General features: G+C 44.2%; 1 protein-coding gene, 2 non-coding genes and 1 pseudogene across 4 annotated transcripts; 1 reads left to right on the forward strand and 3 right to left on the reverse strand.

Moving 5' to 3' along the window:
- Positions 1 to 929: 929 nt before the first annotated feature.
- Positions 930 to 22026, reverse strand: SMIM3 (small integral membrane protein 3). 2 transcript variants are annotated; one of them, XM_043464940.1, is made up of 2 exons: positions 21684 to 22026; positions 930 to 2241 (listed from the first exon to the last, which is right to left on the reverse strand). In XM_043464940.1, the coding sequence occupies exon 2, from the start codon at positions 2228 to 2230 to the stop codon at positions 2048 to 2050; it is 183 nt and encodes a 60-aa protein (XP_043320875.1). In that variant the 5' UTR covers positions 2231 to 2241; positions 21684 to 22026; the 3' UTR covers positions 930 to 2047. The 2 variants fall into 2 exon arrangements, with proteins under 2 accessions (XP_043320875.1, XP_043320876.1); XM_043464941.1 differs by lacking the exon at positions 21684 to 22026 and adding an exon at positions 19497 to 19643.
- Positions 10603 to 10674, reverse strand: TRNAH-AUG. The gene has a single exon. It is a non-coding gene; the product is annotated as a tRNA-His (tRNA).
- LOC122439689 lies at positions 15993 to 19490 on the reverse strand (annotated as a pseudogene).
- An 879-nt stretch (positions 22027 to 22905) lies between the features above and the next one.
- On the forward strand, positions 22906 to 23012 carry LOC122441185. Its single transcript, XR_006269305.1, has one exon. It is a non-coding gene; the product is annotated as a U6 spliceosomal RNA (small nuclear RNA).
- The last annotated feature ends 484 nt before the right edge of the window (positions 23013 to 23496 follow it).

The following is a 23496-nucleotide window of genomic DNA, read 5'->3' on the forward strand; positions in this document are numbered from 1 at the left end:
GAAGGAAATGGCAACCCACTCAAGTATTCTTGCCTAGAAAATCTCACGGACAGAGGAGCCTGGCAGGCTACAGTCCACAGGGCCACAAAGAGCCGGACACAACTTAGCAACTAAACCACCACCACCAGATCACATATGAATCTCTGGCTAAAGTTTAGTTAGGAAAATGGGAGTTTTTCACATTCAGTATAGTTTTTCACTTTCCAGCCTCTGCCACCCAGGAAGGCATGTTGGAATATAGGTACTGAGCAAACCAATCAGAATCTTACCATAAATGTCTATTCCCCCTTGACCATTTTCTCCTAAACCTTCCTGTTACTTCTATACTACATTCTATTCCTGGAAAGAACTGTCTGTTCCCACTGTCTCTACTTTCTAACCTCCCATCTTTTCTTCACTTACAAAGTACGGTTGCATCCTTCTCATAGTCAGTTCATATCACATGACCTTTCAGTCTCCTTGCTTTGCCTCCCCCCTTCCCCTTCCACTCCTCTTAACCATCCTCCAAGTACTGCATTAGCACCTCATTCCTCCCAGTCTGTACTCTGTCTGGGTATTCCTGTCCCCCTGTGTAGCATATCTACCATACACAGATAATCCCCCCCAAACATAATCCTAGCCATAAAAGTTTTCCCAGGTTTCCAGTAGCATCCTGAAAGGGTCTACCTGCATATCACAAGCACCTCAAACTCAACACACTCAACCCAATACTAAACTCATCATCTTACTTCCAAAATCTGTTCCTCTCCCTGCATTCTTTGTGTAAACTGCACAACAGCTCACCCACTAGCTAGACTCCTGGAAGTCAATTTGATTGTCCTCTTTCCCTTTTTGTTCCAATGTTCAACCTGTCCCTAAGGCCATAAATTCTGTGGAATCCTCTTACTGAGTTTAATAGGTGCTGTTTAAAAAGAAAGACTTCAGACATGCTCATTCTAGCACTTTATTGGAAATTAATTGTGTACATCAATGAAGTCAGATCAAAGTAAAAGCATCATTTTCACACAATAATATCCTGATAACCTGTGCTATCTTCTTACATAATTTAACCAATCTCCAGATGCTCCTGGTTTTGGCCAAAAAGCTTAAGTAGTCCAGAAATCTCTCTATACATATAAATATAAATCATAGCATTAAAAATAAACATTGCTGTTTGAGTTAGTTTCAAATTCCTGGGAACATCTCTTAAAATATAAGTCTATACCTTGGAATGGTTGTAGTGTTGGTAGGAGGGAATGAAGTGAGTATGTGTTACGCAGGAGCTGGGGCAGAGGGGCTCACAGGGGATAGGGGCTGAGTTCCTGAAAGCTGGCCAGGGAACTCAGCCACTCTGCATTTGCCAACACTGCTTGAGTGTCAAAGCTTTGGGACTCTAATGCAGAATGAAGTCCATCACCCCAGATCCCTTGTCATTGCCAAAAAATGGTCAAGCCCCCTCCAGATTTCACAGGGGCAGAGCTTCTGGTGTCCTGGGAAGATCCACCCATCTCCCTCCCCCTGCCACACTTAATTGCCTCCCAAATGAGAAAACTTGAGGGAGTGGCACCTCAAAGAAAATAACATTGAGCCACATGCTGTTGGTCCCTTGGAATGAGGACGGGTGCTTTTGCTTCATTTCACCTGAGGGTCACTGGCAAGGCTGCTCCGCCCCAGTGTCTCCCTCACCACCTTGAAGGCTCTCATCAGTAATAAGGGTCTGTGGTTCTTCAAAGCTTATCAACATCCAACAGTTAACACCTGTGAACCTGCTCACTAACACGCTTTAACCTCCACCAGGTCATGGGTTCTCACAACCCCATGAGGTAGGACGGCAGGGAGCGTAATCCCCGTTTGGAACATATGGAACCTGGAACTCATGGAATTAGGTCCCTGGACCGAGCTCTCACCACTGGCCAGTGGCAGAATCGAAGCCAGAACTCAGGCCTCCTCACATATCGAGCTCCAGAGTCCACACTGCCAAGTCCCCCGGCTGCTTTTCTGGGAAAGGGGAAGATGCTGGGGGCCAGGAGGCTGTCCTCACCCCTCACCCGCCCCTCCTGGGAGGTTCTCAGACGGCCCCATTCAGGACGGGATGGGATCGCATGCGATAGATGATGACCGCGGTGGCCGGGCACAGCAGCAAGGAGGTCATGATGACAATGGTGGCCAGGATGATGAGGACAATGACCCAGATGTCCAGGATGTGCTTGGGGAGCACAACTTCCATGGGGATCTGGCTGGTGGCTTCCATGCTGCTTCACTCTGCAACAAACAGGACAGAGCAAATCACCGTTCTGTACCTTCTCCCTGCCTCTCTAGTCGGATAGAAACCTGCTCTAGGAGTCAGACGGTAGGTCACCTACCAGCTGCTGTGTACTTATTGATGTTGCCTGATTAATAATAACAACAGTCTCATTTACTGTGGGCTTTCTATATGCCAGGCCCTAGGCTTAGCACTTTATGTGTATTAACTCACTCAGTCCTTACTTCAACCACCAACCCTCTGAGGTAGGGACTATTATCGTCGTGCTTTTTTTATTTCTTGGCCTTTATCTTCAGTTATTTCCACTTTAGAGATGAAGACCCTAAAGCCTTAAAAGGTGTAGATGTAGTTAATTTGCCCAAGGAAGCAAAGCCAGATGGGTAGGACTCCAGAGCCTCCACGTTGAACTATTAAACTATCATACCACCAGTCTGTTCCCTCATCGGTAAGGTGGAAAAAAAATTCATTGTTTTTGGTCCTGCACCCCTTCTCCTCTTTTGGTAACAGAACCTCCTCTTTTCTGGAGAACCTACCTTTTCTGTGTGGTTTAGTTAAGGCATGCACCTGAGCACAGGGAAAGACTGTGACCTAAGCTTGGCCATTACACATCTCCAAAGCCTCTATTCAGGGTTAGGCAAATAACTTGGGCGAGGTCAACCAAAGTCCTCCTGGGACTTTTATGCACAAACTATTGAGAAAGAGGATTCTTTCTGTTGGGATTGCTAAGATGAAAGGATGTGAGTCTGGAAAGGATGGGCATGGGGCTATCTCGCCTATGTGAGAGCTTGTCCTAGATGTGGAAAGAGAAGTGGAGCCTTGACAGCCTCAGGTGAGCATCCCAACCCAGCCAATCTGACACCATCTGCAACCCTGGACATCCCAGGTATATACGCGAATAATACTCTGGTTTTGCTGAAGCCAGTGTCAGTTTTGTTTCTCTCACTGGCAGCTAAAGACGTAAATCAGTTGTCCCCAAACTTTTTGATTCACAGCATCCTTTGTGTCAGTAATTTTCTCACAGCACTCCAAGCCAAAAGAAATACCTAGCAGTTCCATTTATTATGTAGTTAGGTTCAATTTACTAAGCACTTATGTCCTAACAAATGCTTGGCTGTTTGAAAAAAGTAATACACACAAAGTGAAAGAAAAAAGTCTGTATTTCATTCTTCGCCAGTTACTTCCTAACGACATGTGTGCAACTGTGAGGCACTGCACAACTTCTTGAGCTTTGTAGTCAGATGGGACGGGGCCATGCTCACTTCCTCTTCCACGTTCATGTGTGCGCAGTGCTTGCCATATCATAGCAACTGCCGAAGACTCAGCATTACAAAATGTAGCACCACCAAAAGGAATGCAGTATGACTAATGTCAAACTGTAAACTGTCTTGAGCTAGTAGTTGGCACAATGTCTGAGAGGTGTCAAATGTCAATATTCCTGTCAAAAATTTTAAAGATCCCACAGCCCCCAGACACACACTTTTCCAGTGAGTTCCCTTTGGCTCCCCAGGTAAGTATGCAACCTGGAAGCCACAGGTGTGATACATTCCCTGCCCAGAAGTCACAGGCTAGAACAATCTCCTATGGTTCCTTCTAGATCTAAAAGGTCTATAACTCTGTGATTCAAGGTCCTGGGCAAAATTCCCAACTTCAGTCCTATTTCCTGCTTCTACTTGCATCAATAACCTTTCCTTTTTAATGCTTTTTGGCCCCATGCCTACTGTGGTTGCGTTAAGTAAGTTTACTGATCACTCTACCCAGGGTACAGCCTCCAAGACATGCATACCAGGAAGTTTGTTTTTGCACTGTTTGCTATAGAAACCAACACAACAGAAGTAGCCATATATAGTAGAGTATATCCATATAATGGACTACTGTGCAACAATTTTCATTCATTTATTTAACAAATATATAGTGCTTGCTACACACCATGCATTGTTCCAAGTCACTAAATGCCATAAACCATACTAAGTGAAAACCACCTTAGGACAGTTTAAAAAAATATCGATTCAAGGTCCCATTACAGATGAATTGAATTAGACTCCAGAGGGGCCTTGTTCCCCATGTTTCCCAGGTGATTTGAATGTGCAGCTGGGTTTAGGAACCCCTGGATGAGATGATCTCTATGGCTTCTACAACACTTCCTAGCTCCATGTTGTCAAAACTGATTCCTCTGTACTCAGTCTGGACAGATGTGAGCAAGTTCTAGGATGGAGGAGAAGCCTCTGGCAAGGCTCTCCAGGCCACCGGATTATCAGGCAGGGGGATTATCAGGCCCGGGAGGAAGAGGCACAGGCCGGCCCTGCCTCAACCTCAGAAACAGGGTCACTTTCTCCAAAGTCTAAGGTACTGAAGTGTGAGTCACAGGAGAAGCACACAGTTGAAGAGAGAGGGGGTGGGGGAAATCATCCATTGTGGTCTCCTGATTACATCAATAGCTAGCTTGCTTTGGGCCAAAAGAACCCCACAAAAGCCCTTTCCGGTAAACCCATTAACATCAAACAGTCTCTGGAACACCAAATGCCAGGAACACATAATCTCCCTGGCTGATTTTCATAAGGAAAACCTGTCATTTACAGGAACTTGAGCTCCAAGGCTGATCCACAACCAAAACCCACTGAAGCTAGCATCAGCCTTGTTTCCTAAGCAGCAAAACTGAGGTCCTGAAGTTTTCCCTCGACTTCAAGCCCACCCCCTTCAGAATAATCACTCAAAGACCCAAATCTGATCAGATCACTGACCCTAACTGAAACAAATCAGAACAAATAGATGAATAAAAGAAACTCTAGTCTGTAATCTGTATTCCAGACTATACTACTATTACTTTCTCACACATGAAATTGTTTAGAACCCAATCACAAAAACAGATAAAATTGGAGCTGCTCTAGATTGCTGGGGAGGGCCCAGAGAGAGTGGGTTGGGGGTCCTATCACATCAGCAGAGCTGAATAAATATCCTTAGAGCAGACATTAAACACTAGACAGTAGGGTGCCCACCCCCTTCATATATACAATTCAAACTAAAAGCAATACTAAACCGTAACACCAAAATGTACATGTTATGATGAAATTGTAGTCATTTTTTTCTTGTAACTGAAAAAAATCCGAGAACATAATTTTTCCCAGCTATTTTTCTGGTGTCCCCTCTTAGCCCAGCCTGCTCACTTGGCACAGCAGAACTGTTTAGCTGATTCTTGACCCCTTGGGCTTCTCAAAACACAGACTGAAAGCCGCAGGCTGTAATGTTCGCCGAGGACCCTTCTGGAGCCACTATTCCGGGGCGCTAAGGCTGGACGTACACGTGGCCAAGTGTCAGAGGGCACTGGGAGCTCCAGCTCCGTCTCAGTCCTCTTAGTCCTCCCACGTGTTCTCTGATGACCTGTTCCCTCCCACGTAACAGAGACTACAGTCACTTCCACCTCTCCCCACTGTGAAAGAAAAAAAATTTTCCCCAAAATAGGAACTACACAAACCCTACGTTCAGCACTATTAATGGCATGCTAGAAAATTTTACTTGACAAAAAGCAGGACTCAGCTAAGCTGCTAGCTTAGCTAGCTGACTTCTGTTTGACCTCTGGCATCTGGGTGATTGGCGCCTTGTGAGGATGTAAAACTGTTTCTTGATACATCTAATGAGTAACTATAGATCAACAAGCTCATTGTTTGCTTTCAGATATATTACTTGTGATTTCTGATTAATAGGTCATGTCAGAGGATATGACACAAACCATTCATGTCATAAATTTAATCTTATCATTGATTAAAAATACAATGTTTTTATGACCATAGGAGGCAAAACAGCAGTCAGGCCTAAATTCTTGTTAATTCAAACTGGCACACTTTATCTGCTATTTACCTCATTAATGAAAGATGAACTTTAACATATATTCAATATGTTTGTTTAAAAGACTATGTTAAAGTCACCCTGAATGGACAAAGAAGCTACTGCATTGTCAACCATGGGTGCCTTCCAGGCCCTACACCACCTGCCCTGTGACCTGGAGACATCCTGGCTCCACTTTAGACCACAAACTTAAGTGGTTTAGACAATTCAGTGGAAAAGTTAAGAAACTCAAAAGGACTATTTTGTATCTACTAACAAAACTAAGTGTAAGAGTAAAAAATTGTAGTTCCTTCAAAGGAGGAAAACATTGTACCTTCTCCAAAGGTAGACTATTCATCCCATCCATCAAGTAGTCTATTTGGTCCAAACTAGGAAGGAAAGTGCGGAGAAGGCAATGGCGCCCCACTCCAGTACTCTTGCCTGGGAAATCCCATGGATGGAGGAGCCTGGTAGTCTACAGTCCATGGGGTCGCTAAGAGTCAGACACGACTGAGCGACTTCATTTTCACTTTTCACTTTCATGCATTGGAGAAGGAAATGGCCACCCACTCCAGTGTTCTTGCCTGGAAAATCCCAGGGATGGGGGAGCCTGGTGGGCTGCCGTCTATGGGGTCACACAGAGTCGGACACGACTGACGTGACTTAGCAGCAGCAGCAGCAGGAAGGAAAGTGGAGGTTCCCTGCTGCCTGATTCTGAAACATCAAGTTTTACTTCTGGGACTATTTTTCTTAAGCAACTGAAAATTTGTTTACAAGATAATAATAATCCTTCCAGTCAATTCTATCATCTGGCAAATCTTCTAGTGCCAACTATATGTATATATATATTTATACATATATATATATATATAGAAATTTCATAAATTAAAAATGTCTACAAGTCAGAAGTATTAGAATAACTGAATCCAAAGTGTCTCATCTGTGCTATCTACCTTTCAACTGTGAGACTCCCTTCCCCTACAAGTAACTTTCACCTCTCTGATAGAGCAATGTGGTTTTTGGTTGAGCACTATCAGGACTTGTAACTCTGTCTAGGGCCCATGGGGCCCACCAGGCTCCTCTGTCCATGGGATTCTCCAGGCAAGAATACTGGAGTGGGTTGCCATTTCCTTCTCCAGGGGATCTTCCCAACCCAGGGATCGAACATGGCTCTCCTGCACTGCAGGCAGATTCTTTACTTGTCTGAGCTACCAGAGAAGCCCCAAAATCACAGTAATCACACACAGAAACAGTAGTGGCATAAAAACAAACACACAGATCACTAGAACAGAACAGAGAGCCCAGAAATAATCCCACACATATACAGTCAATTAATTTACTACAAAGGGGGCAAGAATATACAATAAGGAAAGGATAGTCTCTTTTACAAGTGGCATTGGGAAAATTAGACAGCCACATGCAAAATAATCAAGACTAGTATCTTACACCATATATAAAAATTAGTTCAGAGTAGATTAAAGACCTGAAACCATAAAACTAGAAGAAAGCACAGACAGTAAACTCCTTGACACTGGTCTTGGCAAGGATTCTTTGGATTTGACTCCAAAGGCAAGAGCAACAAAAGTAAAAATAAATTAGTGGGACTACATTAAACTAAAAAGCTTCTGCACAGCAAAGGACACTATCAGCAAAATAAAAAGGCAGCCTATTAAATGGGAGAAGGTATTTGCAAAGCATATATCTGACAAGGGGTCAATAATCAAAATGTAGAAAGAACTCATACAACTCAACAAAAAAATTGATTAAAAAGTAGGCAGCATGGTAACCATAGTCAAGAATATTGTATTGCATATTTGAAAAGTGATGAGAGTAAATCTTAAAAGTTCTCATCACAAAAAAATGTTTTGTAACTTTGTATGATAACAGATGGTAACTAGGGTTATTGTGATTATTTTATGGCATATACACATTGTGAATCATTTATGTTGTACACCTGAAGTTGATATATTGTTATAGGCCAATTATACCTCAATTATAAAAAAGAAAAAGAGACAGAATCTGTAAGGATCAGGATTTTCATTTCTGGTAATGTCAAGCTAGATAATTTTGACCTGTTTTCTTACTGAGAACAACTAGAAAAATTAGACCCCAAAAAAATCTGCTCAAAGGCACTAAGAAATAGCAAAATAACGAAGAATTACCAGGCTAAGATCTAGGAGAAGACAAATCCAGGGAGGTAACCCTGGTATTTGAAGCAGCATCTCCCTTAGTGAAGGACGGAGACTAACTGTTTCTGACAGACTCAGGAATATAAGACTGCCAAAACAGAGAGAGTAAAACCTGTGCATTTTGGGTTTGGACTTCAAAGAGCACTCTTAGTGCAAGAGTGAACAAGAAGTATACTAATCCCCAAGACTGCAACCCAGCTTTGAATCATCACAGTCCTTGAAATTGAATTAAGCTTGTTCTAGATTGCTAGTACCTCCAGGTGTCTGGCAAAAGCAAATTTATATCCACTGTAGAGGAGATAACAGCACAATTCAAACTTTTATTCAAATTTCTTATTCAAATATAATGTCCAATCATAACTAAAAATAAGTAGCAGTGAAAAAAGACAAAATGACTAGAATGGAAACATCAGAAACAACAGACAATAGAAAAAGACTTACAGGGGCTCCAGATATTGGAGTTGTCAGACACACACATTTTAAGTAACTTTGATTAATATGTTTGAGGAGAAAATAAAACAAGATTGAGAATTTTGAAACAGAACTGAAAACTATAAGAAAGAACACAATAGATTTTTTAAAAGAGCCAAACAGAAATTCTAGAACTGAAGAATACAATAATTGAAAATAAAAATTCAGTGAATGGGCTTAACAGCAGATGAAACATAGCTGAAAAAAGAATTAGTGAACTGGAGGATCAGAGGGAAAAAAATATAATGATGCAGGGAAATAAAAGGATGAAAAATAAACTGGGTGAGGGGTATAGAGGAAACAGTGACACAATACAACATCCATGTAATTGGAGTCTAAAAAAAGAGAAGACAGAATGGGGAAGAAAAAACATTACAGTAAGAAATAGAATTTTTCAAAGCTGATGAAAGATATGAATTCACAAACTCAAGAAGCCCTATAAAGTTCTGGTTAGATCAAGTGAAATCCTAAGTTAGGTGCATCATAGTAAATCTGCTGAAAATCAAAGACAAAGAGAAAAAAAGATTATATTCAAGTGAAAACCAATTAGACTGATACCTAACATCTCATCAGAAACAATGGAATCTAGAAAACAATGATTTCTTTAAAGTGAACAAAAATAACTGAGAATTAAGATGAAATAAAATTTCAGATAAAATATAAAATTTAAATATTCAATAATAATAAATAAGGAGAAAGAATCAAAGTGTTCTTATTTTCGGGGAAAGGGCAAAATAACCAATAACACTGAACTTTGTGAAATTAAGGATGTATATTTTAATCTCTAGGGTAGCCATTTAAAAGTAATAAATGGATACATAATTTCCAGAGAAAACAAGGGAAAGAGGGGAGGAAAATAGAATATGTGACACAAATAGAAAGTGCATAAAGAATAGTAGATTTAAACCAAAACTAACAGAAACTATCAGAGTATATAAAAATATAAATACTTTTTACAAGAGACACATGGGAGTTCAGAAATATTGAAAGAAATTGGAAACAAAAGAAATACCATCTGTCATGAATTCTGACATGACAGCTAGTAGAGCTGTTTTACCATTGAACAAAGTAGACATTTAAGTAAAAAGTATAACTAGAGATACCAAAAGATTGAATGATTTTTAATTTTTATATACCTAATCTCAGAATTATAAGAAGAAATAGACAAATTTACAATTATGGTGGGGGAGTTCAATACATCTCTCTCAAATATTGATGGAACAAAATAATTTTAAGAATCACCTAAGGACAAAGATGACTCCTTAACATTAATATTTTTTTTCACAATATATGATTTCAAATAGAAAAACTAATTTAAAATAAGTTAAATTTAAATTATTTCCTCAATAGCTCAGATGATAAAGAATCTGTCTACAGTGCAGGAGACCTGGGTTTGAATCCTGGGTCAGGAAGACCCCCTGGAGAAAGGAATGGCAACCAACTCCAATATTCTTGCCTGGAGAATCCCATAGACAGAGGAGCCTGACAGGCTACAGTCCATGGAGTTGCAAAGAGTTGGACATGACTGAGTGACTAACACAACAACAATGTGTAACTATATATTCATGAACAGTATTGGAAGAAAATAACTTGGAGGGTAATTATATAAGAATAAAGGGAAGCATAATATATTGTGTTCCAAAAGTAAGTTCAAAGCAGGGTAGTTTTAGTGTAGGAACAAGTAAGTTTTAGAACTGATTTCATATGCTAAGTCATTTGACCTGATTCAGGAAAGAATAAAGTGAAAGTGAAAGTGAAGTCGCTCAGTCTTGTCTGACTCTTTGTGACCCCCATGGACTATAGCCTACCAGGGTCCTTCCTCTATGGGATTTTCCAGGCAAGAATACTGAAATGGGTTGCCATTTCCTTCTCTAGGAGATCTTCCCCACCCAGGGATTGAACCTGGGTCTCCCGCATCATAGGCAGATGCTTTACCGTCTGAGCCACCAGGGAAGTCCCTCAGGAAAGAATATGCTCCAGTTATAACTGCAAACAGGCTATTTCTGTAAAACAATGGCAGGAAGCCGAATTCTAAGATGGCTCCCACAATCTGTTCCCTGGAGTTACCCTGTGATTAGGTTAGGTCACATAACAGGGGTGAGGGATTTTGCAGGTGTAATTAAGGTTCCAGAACCTCTGGCTTTAAAGTAACCAGAAAGATGACCTTGGGTAGGTCTGACTCAATAAGGTGGAAATCTAAAAGAAGGCTGAAACCTTCCCTAGGTCAACAATACTTTTCTGCTGGCCTTGAGGTGCAAGAAACAAATCTACCAACAACCTGAAAGAGCTTGTAGGCAGATTCTTTCCTATTGGGTCCCCCAGATGACAGGGCAGCCTGGCTGACATCTTGACTGCATCTCCGTAAGGACCCAGCTAAACTGTATTTGGACTCCTGACTCAAGGAAACTAAGATTATGTAGGTATGTGTTAAGCCATTAAAGTGTGGTAATTTGTTATGGCAGCAGTAGAAAACTAATACAGCAATATTACATCCTACTGGGTTTGTTCTGTGGAGATGGAACTTCTACAAACCAATGATATTCTAGAAATCTACACAGGATTTAGAGACTATCTACTTTAGTCTACCTTCCATTTTACAGATGAAGGACATGACTTACCCAAGGTCACCAAAGCAATTTAATGGCAGGACTCAGGGGACATCTCAGGCCTCCAGATTTGCAGCGCTCTTTTTCAACTCCATCACTATCCCATTTCAGATGGGAGTCAGGAGAAGACAGTGGGGCAACAGGTTGGAGTAAGCAGTGATAGAGAATAAACTAATATAAAGAAAGAGAGCCAGCCAGGCTTCGTTGTTTTTTATTGAAGTATAGTTGATTTACAATGTTGTGTTAATTCCTGCTGTATAGCAAAGTGATTCAAGTTATACATATATATTCTTTCTCATATTCTTTTCCATTATGGTTTATCATAGGATAGTGAATATAGTTCTCTGTGCTACACAGTAGGACCTTGGTGTTTATCCATTCTGTACACAATAGCTTACATCTGCTAACCCCAACCTCCCACTCCATCCCTCCCCCAACTTCCTTCCCCTTGGCAACCACAAGTCTGATCTCTATGTTTGTGGTCTGTCTGTGTTTCACAGGTAGGTTCATTTGTGTCATAGTTTAGATTTCACATATAAGTGATATCATACGATATTTGTCTTTCTCTTTCTGAATTACTTCACTTAGTATGATAATCTCTAGTTGTACCTATGTTGCTGCAAATGGCATTATTTCATTCTTTTTTATGGCTGAGTAGTATTCCATTGTATATATGTACCAAATCTTTGGGCTTCCCTTGTGGCTCAGCTGGTAAAGAATCTGCCTGCAATGAGGGAGACCTGGGTTCAATCCCTGGGTTGGGAAGATCCCCTGGAGAAGGGAAAGGCTACCCACTCCAGTATTCTGGCCTGGAGAATTCCATGGACTGTATAGTCCATGGGGTCACAAAGAGTTAGACATGACCGAGCGACTTTCATACTTTACTCACCACATCTTATCCACTCATCTGTCAATGGAAATTTAGGTTGTTTCCATGTCTTAGCTATTGTGAATAGTGCTGCTATGAACATAGGGGTGCATGTATCATTTTGGATTAAAGTTTTGTCCAGATATATGCCCAGGAGTGGGACTGCTAAATCATATAGTAATTCTATTTTTAGTTTTCTGAGAAACCTCCATACTGTTTTCCACGGGCTTCTTGACTATACCTTTTTACTGTGTAAATACCTAGGGGAAACTTTAGGCTCAGAATCCTAAGCAACTTCCTCAAAGGTGAGGCAGTGAGAAAGTTTTCCAGGAACACACAGACACATCCCCAAAAAGCAAAGCAGGGTCCTGTCAGAATCACTCATGGATATAATTCCACCCTTTGTATTTCATCTCTTTGACTTAAGGTCCAAATACAAATCAACCTGGTGAAGAAGGTAAGGCTAAACCTTGTAACTTATTTACTCCTCACCATGGGTAAGAACATCAGAGAAGAGAGGGAGACACCAGAATCCTACTTGTAATGAGAGATTTCACCAAACTGGAGGGGAAAGCCAGCATGCATAGAAGTTGAAAACTGGGAGAGGAATGGACTTTGCCTGGATTCCAGTTTTTCACCAGCACTGATTTTACCCAACACAGTTCTCCTCACAGAATGCCTTCCCTCTCTGCTCAGTGGTATAGGTACTGAAAAAACATTTCTTAAATCAACAAATTCTCAAACTACTGTAATCTGGTAAGGTGATGGAAGCTCTTAGAAATATAGAGAATACTTGGAAACAGCAGGGAAATATTTCTGAAACACTCAGACTACAGAGTAGTGTTAAAAGGCCAGACAGGAGGCCAGTTGGCTTGGATTTAAATGTGGCTGTTTTAAATCCAAGAGATTTACCACTTTCCAGCTGACCTGCCTTGAATAAGTTACTTAAACTTCCTAATGATTCCATTTACTCAGCTGAAAACAAAAATGGGAAAATAATAGTCTGCCTTGTAGGGTTAAGGAGAATTCCGTGAGATAATCACATATAATACTTAGTAGTGTTCTGACAAACAGTAAGCACTCTACAAATGTTCATCCTTTGATTAATAATCCCTGACCATAAGGACTCTCTGGCCTAAGCAAATATTCGCCCACTTTGGCTAGAGTTTGGTAACATCCCTAACTTGGACTGTACTTCACTTTATCAACAAAAATGATAGATGCTTGAAAGTAAAAGTGTTAGTTGCTCAGTCATGTCTGACTCTTTGCAGTCCCATGGACTGCAGCCTGCTAGGTTCCTCTGTCCATGGAATTTTCCAGGCAAGAATACTGGAGTGGGTTGCCATTCCCTTCTCCAGGGGATCTTCCCGACCCAGGAATCAAACCCGAATCTCCTGCCTTGCAGGCAGATTATTTACCATCTGAGATGCTAAAGAAGCTGACAGATGCTTAATCCATATTAATGATGTTTTTTAAATCAACCAGCAGCAGCATTGGTTAATCTGACCTATTTTTCCAGTCCAAGTATGAAACTAGTAGAGTAGCAATTCAGTCTAATCCAAGTAGCAATTCAGTCTAATCCAATAAACATTCATGGCACTGTGATTAACACTGGGGAGTGGGTGTGGAGATAAACACGGTGTTTTCCCTTAAGAAGCTCACACTCTTCTGGAGGAAAGACATTAACTACAATCACAAATTGCAATAAAAGGCAGAGAAGTGGACTGAAGCTACAAACCATATGCCATCTCCAAACAGGAAAAAAAGCAGAAAGAGTACTTGATTTGAATTCTGTTTTTCACCCATAGAAGTGTGACTTTTGGGATAGTTATTTAAAATCTCTAAACCTTTGTCTTATCTTCCAAATAAGGACATTAGAAGCATTGCACTGCAACATCCTATTGTGAGGATAATAGGGGATTAATATGTGTGGAGTCCTGGAAAATAATAGATGTTCAAAAAAATATTAATTCTCATGCCTTTGTTTTTGTCTATGTAAAATAGAACACTTCACCCAAAAGGGGGGGTTTTGACATGGACTTTGAAGATATGTAGGAGTTCAAAAGAAAGAAACGAGGAAAAGGCAGGATTAGTAGAAAACCATCATCAACAAAGCCCAGAGCTGATGAGTTACTTGGTATATCGGGAGCATATGTAGTGCTAGTGGCTTTGGCAGGAAACCTAACCTTTAAAAGTTCCAGTTTCATTTGTAAAAATGGGAGTAGTATTAACTAATAATAGTAACTTCATGGGGACGCCATGGAAGTTGAGCAAGCTAATACATACAAAGCACCTGCCTGGACAGTGCCTTGGTGCACAGTAGTGTGTGTGTGCTCAGTCGTGTCCGACTCTTTGCAACCCCATGTATTGTAGCCCGCCAGGCTCCTCTGTCCATGGGGTTCTCCAGGCAAGAATACTGGAGTGGGTTGCCATGTCCTCCTCCAGGGGATCTTCCCGACCCAGGGATTGAACCCAGGTCTCCCCCATTATAGGCAGACTGTTTACTGTCTGAGCCACCAGTAAGGGCGTCATAAATGTTAAACTGAGCTAGCGACCACAGCTCCTAAAGTCACACAAAGTTCAGTGGCCCCTACTGCTTAGTTTAGGCGCCATGACTGCTCTGTATCTGATCAAGAAACTGCAGTGATAGTTTCATAAACAAACAGCCTTTGATGTCTTCCCATCTTTAACCTTCCACTGGAAATGCACACTCTCCACACCTGTACTGCGGCTAACAGTTAACTTTTGAGAGACTGCCAATGGCTATCCAACCGGTTTTACCACCAAGGAGTTTTCCAAAGATGAATGTAATAAAAGAAGTGACTTCCTGCTGCTTCAAGCTTAATTATGCCACAGTGGGAGAAAAGGCAGATAGAGGCAGGTGACTTCCTGAAGGTGTGGACTTAGTCCATAGCTCTGACTGAGCACCCAGTGCTGCCGTTTCCTTTCCACTAGACATGGAGGCCACAAAGGAGGCAGCTAGACCAGCTCTGAGTCACTGATGCTGGAGGAATCTCCTGAAGCATCTTGCAGAATGTGAACAACAAGGTCATGGTTCACAGGACAGTAGACTAGGGGGGTTACCTGCATGGCCTAGTCCATAGCACCTCTTCCTGAGGCTCCACCCTCAGAAAGAGCTGGTGAGATTGTCAGAAAAGAATGAAGCATTTAGGCCAGACAGAGAGGGCAACTCAAGTACCAGGAAGGGATCCCACTGTCCACCCAGTAGCTGGGCTACCTAGTGACTTCTATCCCGAGGGCTGGTCCCATTTCAAGACCTTTTTGTTTGCTGTTCGCTCTTCCTAGAATGCACTAGATCGTCTTAGATCTTCCCTTCAACATGCAGTGTCTCAATGACCACGACCTCAATTTTTAAACGTTACATCTTTGAAAAAGCCTTTCCAGACCCTATTAAATTACCACCTTCATCCACCAACCGTTCTCTGTCTCATACCTTGTTTTATTTTGTTCACACACTTTTCACAGCCTTAGATTAGCCTGTTTGCTTCTTTGTTTTTATTGGCCATCTTTGCTGACTCAAATGCAAATACAAAGAGAGAAGAAGCAAATACAAAGAAGAGAGAAGTCTCTTGTTCACTGCTGTTCCCTCAGCACCCATCACAGGCCCAGGCACACAGTAAGTGTCCGATGAATATAAGACTGACAAATAAATATGGACAGGCTGGGGAACATTAGATTTGACTTAACTCCTGGAACTTAGTGAGGGAGGTCCAGAAAGGATGCTTACCCCTGTTCAATGACCTTAGTCAGAATGTTATCTTTTTTTCTTTTATTTGGGGATATGCATTTATTTTTAATTAAAAAAAAAAATTTCCCCCAACATTTAAGGGCCTTGACTCATTCTGTCAATTCTCACACAGGTAAGCTGTCTGGACCTGGGGAGGAGGACTCACAACCTTCTCAGGACACGTTTCCTGTCCTCACTCCACAGGGGACGTCAGCCTCCAAACCAAGGTCAGCCTGAGGAGTTTGTGCTTCTTCTAGCTTCAAGGGCCACAGCCAGAGAGCTCCTCCTAACTCAAGGAGGACCTTCAGATCCTTGCGTCCCTCGGGACGGCAGGGGTGGCCGCTCCAGGCTCACCACACCTGGCACGTCTGGATCACCTCCTTCAGGGCCTTCACCACCTCCGTGTTCTCGTCCTTCATGGCCAGGGCGAGGAGAACGGCTCTGTTTCCAGCTTCTTGAGACACAAATGCCACCAGGTTCTTTGCAAAGACATGGACGAGAGGCTCATCCTTCCCGAGGAGGACTTTCGTGGTCAGCACAGGCTTGCCGATGTCACTAGTCACACTGCTGGGTTCCAGGGAGACCAGGGTACCCATCTTCCCCAACTGGGTCACCACTACCAGGATGTGACTGCTGAAGGCTGTGCAGACCACGAGTGGGGACTCCACACACCACTGCAGTCTTCTGTTTGGATGTCACCAATGGTTTACCTTCCATAGCTGAGTCTGCTCAATGGCACCTAGCCCGCCACCCGCCATGCCGCCCGCGCTCACTGCACCGCGCCCAGAACGTTATCTTTTAAATGAAACGACACCCTCTGATTTGATCTCTGTACATTCCCAAAGGATTATGGGGCCTCTTTCTTTCCCAGTTTACCCTGTATGTACTAGATGAACAAGCACTGGCCTTTCTGAATAATATCCTCTAGACTTCCCTCTTCCTGACTTGCTTGGGCTAGTGGTTCAAATTCAAGTTTCAATTCCTTGTGCTCAGGGGCTGGGCATTGATGTAGGTGTAGGGGTTGGGGAGTTGCTGCCCAGAATATGGAGTTTTCTCTCACTGTTCTCTAAAGAGGACAGGGAGCCTGATAAAAGGGGAGGGGATTCCTCATGCCAAGTCCAGTGTGAAATGGCCATCACAGACTCATATTTGCTCTTGGAAACAAGTGTTATAGTTATCCTCAAGCATTTACCAACTCAGCAAGGAGTCTATTTCATCAGGGACCTTTGTTCCAAAGAAAGGGGCCAGAGGAAGGAATGGGCAGGACACACAAGTATCAAAAATGTGAAACAAACCTCTTTCAAACCAGAGGACTTTCTCCAATGACCCCAGGTCTCTAGGGAGAACTCTGTTCTCATTTTACCCCAATTGGCTTCTATCGCCTTCAAAATTCTTAACAGTATAAAGACTGTTCCCTGCCTGAGTTTCTATCTGCTCTTCTGTGGCTGGAAAAATGGAAAAACACCAAGATATTTCAAAGACATCAGAAATCATGCCAGAGCTATTCAAGACTGCACGTACCATCTGACCCAGCCAATCACAGAGTCTTAGAAATCAGCAGGGAGCCAGCAGAGGAGAAACCCAGGCCCAAATCCACAGTATCCTGTTTAAGCCTCCACCGTCCATCATTTCTATTTGCCACTGACTAAGTGCCTGCTTCTGCTGGGCTGACAAAGGAGATGCTCCATGAGCTGGACTGTTGGGGGGCTGGGGGGAAGAGGGGTGTCATTGACAGAGCTGCAAGTGCAGCACAGTGGTGGAAATCTCCTGCCAAGATGTGTGATCCAGAACAAGTCACTCTCCTAAAGTGGGCCTCGCTGTATATGGTAGGCAGAAAGACGACCCTACAGAGATGTCCAAGTCCTGGTCCTCAAAACCTTGACTATGAACAAGGAAGCATGACTCTGAGGGAGGAGCCAAGAGAATAGGCAAAGGGACTTTACAGATGTGATTAAAGCTAAGGACTTTGAGATGGGTAGATGAGCCTGATTATCTAGGTGAACCCAATCTACTCACATGCATCCTTAAAAGTGAAAAGGAAAGCAGAAGAGTGGGAGAAATATGATAGGAAAAGGATCTGACTCACTGTTGCTTGCTTTGAAAATGAAGAAAGGGGGCTATGAACCAAGGAATGCAGTGGCCTGAGAAGCAGGGTATGTCCCTCAGCTTGCAGCCAGCAAGAAAACAGTGACCTTGGTCTTACAACCACAGAACTGAATTCTACCAACAACTCAAATAAACAGGGGACCAAGTCCCCTCAAAGCTCCAGAGAGAAACGCAAGCTGAAGATGCCTTGATTTACTCTAAGGAGACCCATGTTAGACCTATGATTGCTAGAACTGTATTACAATATATTTGAAGCCATTAAATTTGTGGTGATTTGTTACAGCATTAGAAAATGAATTCAGGGTGTGATCCTGAGTATTTTCCTCTTTCAAACTGAGCTTCAGTTTCCTGTAGGTCAATAGGAGAGGATGGACAAGGTGACCTCTAAAGGGCCAGCTCTCAAAGACTGGCTCTGCTGCCCCTAGAGCCCTGTCCCAGTCAGGATGGTGTTGAGTTAAAAACCATTCAAGAAAACCTAGAAAAGAGTGAGGGAAAAAGATGAATCTTTAAACAGCCCCAAGATGTCCCCTAAGATGCCACCATGGCACTCAAAGAGAAAAGTCTCCTGTTTTGCCCTCTTGTTACTTCTCTGACCAAGAAGAAGGAAGCGGGAAGTCTGGGAGGGCTAGACAGATGCTTCACAGCTCCTCGGCAGAGGCCAGAGCACCAAGTTAAGAAGGATCTTCCCTGCCTATAGAGGTTTGTTGAAAAGTCCTGAGTCTCAGTGTCAGCCTGAGGCAGGGAGCTAGGAGGAAAGATGTGTGTGCCAGACGTGTCATCTTAATTGTAACTGATCTGGGGAGCCCAGTTGTCTTCTCTGTCTTTTTGTCTCCCTCCTCCATGTCTTTTCCCCTATCCTATCCTATGCAGTGGGTCATCAGCAATTCACACGCCCAATTAGCCCACCAGGATCCAAATCACCAAAATAACGAAGCTGTATGTGTACATAACTAAGCAGTTTGAAGTACACAATTTAGTCACTGGATCTGTTTTGTTGCTTTCTGATATGCCAAGAAGTTATAATTCTGACCTGTTACCCTTCCTGGTTCCCTAACTCTTAATCTTTACACCAGATGTACATCACTCTCACTTGAGGTTCACTGTCAGTGAGTGAGCTGAACTGATTCCAAGGGCCCTCGTGATTCACTGGCCCAGAGGCTGCCAAATTCTCAATTAACTCCCCCAGGTCATCCTGTAAGTAATTGACAGAGGCAAGATCTGAACCTAGATCCCCTCAATTGCAATGAGGTTCAGAGCATAGGTCCCGAAGCCAAACTGCCTGGGTTCAAATTGCAGCTCTGCCACTTACTTCCTGTGTGATATGTGTAAGCTACTCTCTGGACCCCAGTTTCCTCATCTATAAAATGGATGCAATGATGATCCCTACCTCATAGGATTATGGTAAAGACTAAATGAGTTAATAGATGTAAAATGCTTAGAATAATACCTGGCTAATAGCAAGCGCTCAGTAAATGTCAGGTGGCTCAGTGGTAAAGAATCCGCTGCCAATGCAGGAGATGCATGTTTGATCCCTGGATCAGGAAGATCCTCTGAGAAGGAACTGGTAACCCACTCCAGTATTCTTGCCCAGGAAATCCTGTGGACAGAGGAGCCTGGCAGGCTACAGTCCATGGGGTCACAAAAGAGTCGGACACAACTTAGCAACTAAACAACAACAAATATGATTATTGTTACATTATTCAGCTTACCTGGCCAACCAGGCAGGGATCAGCAGGGTGTGGTAATACTAGTGTTTACTCTTATAAACTGTGAGTGGGAGGACATGTGCCTGTCTTTGATACCACTGCCAATAGCAACAGTGTAAGACAGTCAAGATAAAGATCCTCTGTCCTTGGAAATATTTTCTGGGTTTCTATTAAAGCATAGAAGAAAAAACAGAAGAAGTGCTTTCATGGAGAAGAAACAGAAGCACTCTTCTTAAAAGAAGGGTCAGAATATGGCTGGGAAAGCATCTAAGGTTGTACTTACCTCTTATTGTCCCCTTAGTCTGACACCCCAGAGCCCAATATGTGACCCAGCCATACTCAGCCCCCAGAGCGCCTGATCGGTTTTCCGTCTCAAACACCTCACCACAGTCCAGTGACTCTCAGGCTGGGCCAGAAATGGGAAATCCCCAGACCATTTTTTGCGGCGGAGCCCACAGTGCTGACGCTCTGAGTGGTCAAGTGTTTGGAAGATTTGATGGGGCATGACCTATAACCCCCGTGGCATGATTCATAACCCCTAAACCGCTGGAAACTGGAGGTCTCGGGTAGAGCAGAGAAGCATTTCTCCTTGGCTTTTCCTGGGTGTTACTACAGAAGTACATGATGTCCTGAAGCCCAGCTGGGCTGTCTCAGAAGTGCTCAGAGGATTGCTGAGTGGCCTGAATAACCCCAAAGCACATCCCATTTAACCATAGACACCCAACTTTTCCACCTCCACTTCCTTATTTTATGGGGATGGCGAAGGCAAGGTCCAGATATGGAAACCCCTCAAGGTACTCAGAGTGTTTCCTGACTCCCAGGGAAACAGTTCTTCCCACCCTAACCCCCAACGTCACCCCTTCACAGTCCTCTGGGACTATGGACTATTTACCCCCCACAGTGGGATCACGGATCCTAGCAGATGATCAGGGAATCTTCCATAATGAATAAGGGGCTGTCACCACTGCAGCCTAGAGCTTTGAGGGAATCTGTAGATAAAGGGGTGACACAGGAGCCCCCAGGTCCAACAAGACTAGAACAAGGGAGTCAGGAAGAAACGAGTGGAGCCGCGTGAGTAAGAGCCCAGCCTGGCCACTCGATCCAAAAAGCAACCTTAACGGCTGTGTGAGGTTTTTACGATTTATGTCTCTCTTTCACTCGGAAGGCAGTACTGGGCGTCCTGTGCCGGGTGCTGAGGATGAGAGACAGAGCCCACCCTCAAGGAATTCGTGGATGGGGGTCAGCGATGCGGGTGAACTGGCAGTCGGAACATCCCCTAAGTAAAGAGGCAGGAGGGAGCTTGGGAGGAAGGCTTCTTTGTCTCCAAGGTACTTTGAACTTTCCCTTTCTCATTTGACCGGAATGCAAAGGGTATTTTCTCCATTTCACAGAGAACTGCTAGTAACAGACCACGCTGGAACCCACCACCCCTGACTCCCAACTCCGGGCGCCTTCCACGCGGGGCTCTGAGAAGAGTAAGACAGACAGCCTGCTGCTCTGGGGGATGCAAAGACCTAAACTGCCAGCGCAGCCCCACAGCGGGTGCTCAGGCCGCCGAGCTGAGCTCCGCCGCCGCGCCTGGAGATCAAAGAGATAGCAGAACCTGCTCAAGGAAGGGGCGCGCTTCCCCCTTCCCCCGGCCCCGCGACCACAGGCAGCGCTAGGGAAACGCGGAACAGACCGGCTTCCCGGAGGGCTGGAGCCCACCCATACGAGCTCCGGCCTCCGGGGAGGCCCAAGTTCGAGCGCCGAAGGTCGCTGGAACTTAAGGGCGGACAAAAGGAGAAAAGAAAAAGCTAAAGTGGTCAAGAGGGAGAAATGAGGTGGCGGGGCGGGGGAAAAGATAAAAAGAAGGCAGTTGGGAGGGCACTTGGGTAGAGGCAGCACGGAGCCGGAGCCCACGAACGGCACTCGATGACCCCACTCACCCGAGATCCGCGCAGCTGCTTTGAAAACCCGCGGCCACCGCCGCTGCTGGATCGTGCCAGGTCTGCGAAAAGTTCCTAGGGCAGAGACAGCTGGAACGCTTCTCTAGACGTCCTGGGGACGGCGGGCTCCAGCAGCGGGATGCGACCCCTGGCCCTCGGACCTCGACAGTCAACGTGCAGGGTAGCTCGGCGCGGCGGGCAGGCGGGAGCGCGCAGGAGTGGCCGGCACGCGCAGTTCCGCACCCGGCTCGCGGCGCTCGGCGCTCGGGTGGCTGTGGAACGCACGGCCGCCAGGGACCGCCCCGGAACGCCAGGGCCCCGGCAGCGGCCCCTCCCCGCCCCCCAGGAGGCGGCACTGGAAACAAGAAACTGAGGCTTGGTTCCCGAGAGCGCAGCTTGTCACGCGCAAGGCTTGTGACCTTAGCAGTCACTTCTGTTGAGGAGCTCCATTCTCTTGTGTTGTAAACCGAGAGAGAGTTGACCTAAAATGTGTCGTCCGTGATCCTTTTCAGCTGTATTCTTGTACGTGGGAAAGGTGGAGTTTGGTTTGGGAGGAGGTTTGAATTAAGGAGCAGAACTCAAAGCTCTTCCTTTGCAATGTACAGAGCATGGGATCCTTAACAAGAGGCTTCATCTTCCTGACAGCTGCTTTCTCTGTAAAATGAGGGCAGTAACACCTGCCTCCCAGTCCTGTTGTAGGGACCGAGTTGAAGGGCCACTATGAAGTTGATTGGTTGTCGGCTGCAACATGCCTCGGCGGCTCCTGTTTATTTTGTGCTAACAGTCAAAGGGCCCACTCTAAGGCCCATTAGATCCCAGTGTCTGAGAGGCCTCCCAGGCCCTACCAGTTCTCTGCCCCGGGTTCCAGGGGACAGTGCCAACTCTGCAGTCTCCTACACGCTTCTGTGATCCACCCAGTGAGGGAGACTCCCAGTCCCATCTTGGCACCTACAATATTTAAATTCAGTAACCCAGCATTCTTGGCTTCCCTGGTGGTACTAGCGGTGAAGAACCCACCTGCTAACACAGGAGACATAAGAGATGCGAGTTCCATCCCTGGGTCGGGAAGATCCCTTGGAGAAGAGCATGGCAACCCATTCCAGTATTATTGCCTGGAGGATCCCATGGACAGAGGAGCCTGGCAGGCGCAGTCCATAGGGTCGCACACGCACCCACGGCACACGGCGTTATTCAGTCTTACTATTCTAAAAAACAGAGCTCAGTGCTCGCTTCGGCAGCACATATACTAAAATTGGAACGATACAGAGAAGATTAGCATGGCCCCTGCGCAAGGATGACACGCAAATTCGTGAAGCGTTCCATATTTTTGTCAATAAATTGCTTCTCAAAACAAACAAACAAAAAAACAGAGCCCAGACCTTGACCATCAGTGCAACCTTGAGGAGTCTTAGAGCCCAGATGTGTTTCCGTTTCTTCCTTTGGCCAATAGATATGTACAGTAGGAACCATACTTGCCCAGGACTAAATTTTGTGTGGTGTAGGCACCAGACTTAACCCCTACTGTTTTCTCTGAGTCAGTGATAGGGTCAGCAGAAATGACTTTTAAATCATCCCTCCTGGATGCCAGTTTTTTAGAGGGAGAACAATGAGGATGAAGGGGACTGACATGAAAAATGACTTGAAGAAAATTCTAGCAATTGTTACCCAACAGCATGTTTTAATGAAAAGGGATCCTAAAGTACCCGGAGAATTCTGAATGGTTGAATACAAAACTGGTGAAAGGGGAAAATTAAAAAGTTACGGGAGGACAATCTCAACACAAAATGTTTTTTGGCTAGTGGAGGGAGAGGGG

Source organism: Cervus canadensis, chromosome 4 (assembly GCF_019320065.1).
Source record: "Cervus canadensis isolate Bull #8, Minnesota chromosome 4, ASM1932006v1, whole genome shotgun sequence".
NCBI classification, from domain to species: domain Eukaryota; kingdom Metazoa; phylum Chordata; class Mammalia; order Artiodactyla; family Cervidae; genus Cervus; species Cervus canadensis.